The sequence below is a fragment of the Nicotiana tomentosiformis genome, chromosome 4, assembly GCF_000390325.3.
Source record: "Nicotiana tomentosiformis chromosome 4, ASM39032v3, whole genome shotgun sequence".
NCBI lineage: Eukaryota > Viridiplantae > Streptophyta > Magnoliopsida > Solanales > Solanaceae > Nicotiana > Nicotiana tomentosiformis.
Window position 1 is genome coordinate 90,935,383 of NC_090815.1, and position 6,041 is coordinate 90,941,423.

At 37.6% G+C, this 6,041-nt stretch overlaps 2 protein-coding genes across 2 annotated transcripts; both read left to right on the forward strand.

Annotated features, from left to right (window-relative positions):
• The first annotated feature begins 570 nt into the window (after positions 1 to 570).
• Positions 571 to 1,528, forward strand: LOC138910129 (uncharacterized mitochondrial protein AtMg00820-like). Its single transcript, XM_070201352.1, has 3 exons — positions 571 to 694; positions 791 to 870; positions 1,235 to 1,528. Exons 1-3 carry the CDS (start codon positions 571 to 573, stop codon positions 1,526 to 1,528), a joined length of 498 nt encoding a protein of 165 aa, XP_070057453.1.
• Positions 1,529 to 2,451, forward strand: LOC138910130 (secreted RxLR effector protein 161-like). The gene is made up of 2 exons (XM_070201353.1): positions 1,529 to 1,723; positions 2,158 to 2,451. Exons 1-2 carry the CDS (start codon positions 1,529 to 1,531, stop codon positions 2,449 to 2,451), a joined length of 489 nt encoding a protein of 162 aa, XP_070057454.1.
• Positions 2,452 to 6,041: the final 3,590 nt, after the last annotated feature.

Sequence of the window (6,041 nt, forward strand, 5' to 3'; positions counted from 1 at the left end):
TTTGCAAGCAATTCCTGTGTGATTTGAGTGTGAGAACCTAAAGCTACATGAACCAGATAGAATAACCAGTTTCAAATGTTTGTCTTTTATTCTAGTTCAATTGTAGTAGGGATTTTGAGTTGTACCTTTCAGCTTTCTCTAGAAACAATTGTACATGTACTCTGAGTGTATTGTTCAAGTTAGAGTTAACTTGAAATTGTCGCAATAGTCTGAGACTGGTTGCCACAAAGGATTAGAGGTAATCCTTAGGTTTACAAGAGGTTTATAAACGTTGTTTTTGGCTCAGTGATTTAGTGAAGTGTTGGGAAAAATCCTACTGGGTAGTAGGCCGTGGTTTTTTCACCTTTTGAGCCAGGTGTTTTCCACGTAAAATACTTGTGTTCTTTACTTTCTGCATTTATTATTCTGCAATAGTAGTATGAGGAACACATAGAAGAACCAGGTCCTTCTATAATTTGTGCACGCAAAAAATTAGATACCACACAAATCACCCCCTTCTTGTTTGGTATTGAAGTATAAAACATTTGGGCAGAAGCTGTGAACATTGGTTGCTACATCATAAATAGGTGCATGACTAGACCTCTTATCGAGAAGACTCCCTATAAGTTACTTAAAGGGAGAAAGCCAAAAATATCTCATCTTAGGTCATTTGGATGCAAGTGCTTTGTGCACAATAATGGTAAATATTCCCTAGGTAAGTTTGATCCCAGAAGTGATGAGAGAGTATTCTTGGGATATTCTTCACATAGTAAAGCTTATAAGATTGATAACAAAATAATTATGTGTGTAGAAGAAAGTGTACGTGTGGTTTTTGATGAAACTAACATTATTTCTGAGAGGCAGGAACAGGATGATGAAGCAATAGGGCTGGTAAGAAACTCAAATGAAACCACGGCCCAGACTGAAGCTGCACTAGAGGAAGGAACATGTGATGGAACAGGTCCTTCCAACTAGGGCAACCTGACAAGGGGGAACTGAATTAAGATAAACTGATCCTCAAACCTCGACGGAACCTGTCCATGAACTTGTTCCTCAGCAACAAAACATTGAAGGAACGTCCAGGGGAAACCAGCTGATTGTGAAACCTTACAAGTACCAAAGTTCTCATCCCATTGAGAACATAATCACTGATCCAACTTCTAGAATCAAAACCAGATCTTCTTTGAAGAATCTTTGAGCTTTTGATGCTTTTTTATCTCTTATTGAACCAAAAAATGTTACTGAGACTTTGTAGGATGCAAACTGGGTGAATGCAATGCAAGATGAACTCAACCAATTTGAGAGAAGTCAAATTTGGCATATGATACCAAAACCCAAGAACAGATCAGTAATAAGCACAAAATGGGTCTTTAGAAACAAACTTGATGAAGATGGACCAGTTACAAGGAACAAGGCAAGATTGGTGGTGCAAGGATATAGTCAAGAGGAGGATATAGAATATGATGAGACTTTTGCTCCAGTTGGAAGATTGGAAATAATTAGACTCCTTATAGCCTTTGCTGCATACATGGAATTCACTTTCCATTAGATGGATGTCAAGAGTGTCTTCCTCAATGAATATATAAAGCAAGAAGTGTTTGTCAAGCACCCCCCGGCTTTGAAAGCAAGGAAAGTCCTGATTATGTGTACAAACTTGACAAGGCACTTTATGGGCTCAAGCAGGTTCCAAAAGTATGGTATGAAAGATTGTCTAAATTCTTGCTTGAGCATGGCTACGAAAGAGGTAAAATTGACAATACTTTGTTCTTAAAAGAAAAGGGTAAATATCTCTTGGTAGTTCATATATATGTTGATTATATAATCTTTGGAGCAACTACAGATAACTTAAGTAACGAATTTGCTAAACTAATAGGGAGTGAATTTGAAATGAGTATGATGGGTGAGCTTAATTTATTTTTAGGCTTACAAATTAAACAAAATTAAAATAGAACTATGATCCATCAACAAAAATATGTGAAAGAGTTGCTTAAAAGGTTTAAAATGGAAGATTCCAAAAAAATTGATACTCCTATAGTAACAACCACAAAATTAGATATAGATGAACCTGGTTCATCTGTTGATCAGAAGATGTATGGGGGAATGATTGGCTCTTTGTTATATCTCACTGCTAGTAGACCTGATATTATTTTCAGTGTAGGACTTTGTGCTAGATTTCAGGCAAATCCAAAGGAATCTCACTTGACTGCTGTCAAGAGGATCTTGAGATACCTAAAAGGCACCACTGATCTTTGCCTATGGTATCTAAAAGGTAGTAATTTCAACTTAGTGGGATATGTTGATGCTGATTATGCAGGTTTTCTTGTGGATAGAAAGAGCACTTCAGGTATGGCACACTTTCTTGGCTCATATCTTGTGTCTTGGGCCACCAAAAAGCAAAATTCTATAGCCTTGTCTACTACTGAAGCTGAGTATGTGGCTGCTGCCTCATGTTGTGGATCAAACATCAATTAATGGACTTTGAAATTGATATAGGTTGTATCTCTATCTTTTGTGATAACATCAGTGCAATTAGTATGACCAAAAACCCGATTCATCACAAAAGAACTAAGCACATAGATTTTAGGCATCATTTTTTAGGGATAATTTTGAAAAGGTTTTGATCATTGTGGAATTTTGTGCTACTGATAAACAAATAGCCGACATCTTTACAAAAGCTTTGAGTAGATATCACTTTGAAAGGAAGAGGTTATAATTAGGGATGATTAAGTTCACCTAAAAGAAACCGGTTCTAACTCAATGATTGGTTAGATAATTTGTAAATTTTATAAACAATTAGATTAGGTATTGTTCAGTCTCATACATTTAGTAGTATACTCTTGTGCCATGTTCTAAAATATCTCACTGATGTTTAAAGATATTACTCTTATTTTCTTGGAAAAAATCAGTCTTACACAAGAGAACTTTCAGAATAACCTGGTTCATCGAGCTTATAAGGTATGTATTCTACACTCCGCATAATTTGAAATAACTGCATATGGATCATGATCAGAAAAGAGTCCCACTTTATCCCAACTATTTTTGAACCAATCAGTTACAAACGAGCCAGTTTCACCAAAGAGACCCACGCGCCATAATTGCCGAAAATCTAGGGAAAAGTCTGATGTCTCTTCAAACTGAAACTCCCAAGATGAAAAGACTTCTAACCTCTAAAAAGTTATTGTTATACACTCAACCTTTTCCTTCTTTAAATTGATATGAACTTACCCTCTTATCTCAATTTTTTTTGAAAGATCAAAATCTCAAAAACCTCAAAACTCTCTCCATTCCTCTCAAGTTTCTGAACTGATAAAATGGAAAACACCTATGATAATCCCAAAAACTCTAAAAAAAACCCTTCCTCACCACCCAAAGAACCTCCACACACACACTTTCAACCACCCAAAAATCCAAGAAAAAGCATATCAAAATGATTGCACGTAAAAGTGTAGCAAGGAAAGAACAAGCCAAGAAGTTGAATGAGAAGCTACAAGCCAGTCAAGCAGAAGAACCACAAAATTCTGATGATTCTTTTTGGTCTGTGATTGAGAGGGAAGAACTAGTTTCTTATGAAACTGAACAGGTAACCTCTAAGTTTCCCACCTCTGAGTTTGGTTCTGAAATTGCAGAAAAGCTTGAGAATCGGTTTGTTCTGGTTGGGTCTATGGCTGATATTGAAAAGGGAAATGTTTTTACTAAAGACATTGGTTGTAAAAATAAAATGTAAAAATAAAAAGAGAGCGAGGGTGTTGAGGTTGATGCGAGGGGAAAGGTGGAAGAACAAGTGGATGGATTTGATTCACCCATTGATTATGGATTACATGAGGAGACAAGTGCAATGGTGGTTTGGAGTGAAGAGATTAATGATAATGAGAAGACTATGAATGAAAGTATGGGGATAAAATTATAAGAGACAGGTGATGGTTCTAGTGATAGAAGTGCAACAGATGGGCTGGTTAGGTTAAGAACACGGTTTCATGAACCAGTTTCTTCTCTTTCCAAAATAGATGAGAGTCCTAATCTGCTACAAAATATGTCATATAGTTACAATCAAAAGAAGAAGAGCAAAGTTGGAAAGACTGCAGGAAAGGGTATGTGTGGCACTAAGAGAAATAGTGCTCCTTCTATCCCCGTAGCAACTCCTCCCACATAAGGAAGAACTACAAGGATCTAGAAGAAGCCGAGTGAGGCCAATGTAGAAAGGGCCTTAGCTGAGAGTGCCAAGAAAGTCGCTTGGAAAGGAAGAAAAATAAAGGATGGTAAGCCAAGTGGAGTAGTCCAGATTGAGGAGATGAACCTGGTCTTGAAGATGAATAGGAGGATATGGAAGTACCCATACCTAGTGCCAAAAAGAGAAAGACTTCTCAAAAGAATTCTCGAGAAACAGAGGTTGAGGCTGAGGCTGAGGGCTCAATTGTGTCTAAAAGAACTAGGTCTGCCAAAAGGAGCAAGAAGGCTCAAACAGTGGAAGAAAATGGCTAAGGATGCTGAGATTGAAACGTTGAAGAAACGATTGGCTGAAGTAAAAGCTAAGAAAGACTCTCTCAAGTGTGAGCTTGCTAAGTAAAAGGAGAAGAATGATGGTATTCTTCAAGATACACTGAAGCTGCTTTAAGCCAAGAACTAAGAACCTGGTCCTTCCCAGCCCTGAATCCTTCCTAGCCCAGTTGTTACCAGCGACCCAAGTGGGATTTCTCTATTTTTTGCTCATGGTTCTATGTTTTTATTTCTTCTTATGCCTTGTGGTTGGATCTTATCAATCAATGAAATTCACTACTTTTGCTCTAATTATTTGTTGATATTTCTTAGATGGTGAATATCCTTAGATTGAAAAAGAGAAAAGTGAATCCATGATTGCATTTGAAGTAACCCCAGTGGTTGTCGCGCCCCGTTTTCTCATGAAAGCGAGCCTCGATGTGTGACAACTCTTTTAAATGAGGTATTAAAAGAGAAGAGTCGTCACCTACGATGTTTAAGGTGCGTTAGGGTACCTATTTGCAAATAACTCTATTTTAACTAGTCTGTGTCACCAAAGATCGGGTAAGGGCTCAAATTACCTCAAAGAGAAGGTGTTAGGCACTCTTCGAGGTCCACAACTGTGGGTCTCGACCGAACGTTAAACTATGTAGATTACATGATTAGGGTAGGTGATCAAATAAATAAAGGGAGGTATAGAAGTCGAAGAGTCTTATTATAACACATTGGGAATTGGTACAAATCCTAAATGATTACAAATGCATTGGTCTATGTTAAATGACTAAATGTAAATAGCAAGTATATGAAGGGGGGAGGTCCTAAGTTTTTTAGCCTAAAGGATCACCCCGTGCAACATGAATAATACTTTGCAACCCCCTTTAGGTAGGGGTTGCTCATATTATTCAGCGGGCACATACTATCATCTCCTGCTACCCGATTACTATGTTGAAGTTGTTTACTTAAAAGCGTTCTAATTCAGTTCTAAGTCATACCCTACGCGTGCGCTACCCGTCCCAAGCCTAAGGTCCAAGAGGCTTTGGACCTACTCTTTGGGTGGTTCTAGACTTCATACTCAAGAAATGATAAAACAAGGTGACATTCAAAACAGATAGGACTTCACATAAAGACAATTAAAGGCCCAAGTTAGCCTCAACACATAACAACAAATGCACGCGGGTAGATTTCTGGTTATGCAGTAGATGATTTCAGAATTAAAACATATTTTGGGTTGTTAAATCCTATAGGCATGGTTCGTATGTGAGTTTGATTAATATTATCAAGCTAGTACTGCAGCGTATAAGCCAGTTAAAGCATCGCAAGTCCTATAGACATGATTTCTAATTGTTTACGTGATGAGGCAGTGAAGCGATATGAATTACCAAATTACTAGTGCTGATTTTATAAACATGCTTCTTAGGTAGACGTCAATGTCCTATAGGTATGGTATCTAGGTAAGTAAAAATATTGCAGAAGAGGGTTGAATAGTAGACATGGGAACAGGTATGGCAAATACTGGAACTAACATATTTTGACAAGTTAAGTGAAGTATGTGCGTGACTCCTATAGGCATGATGTCTATCAGTGTCCAG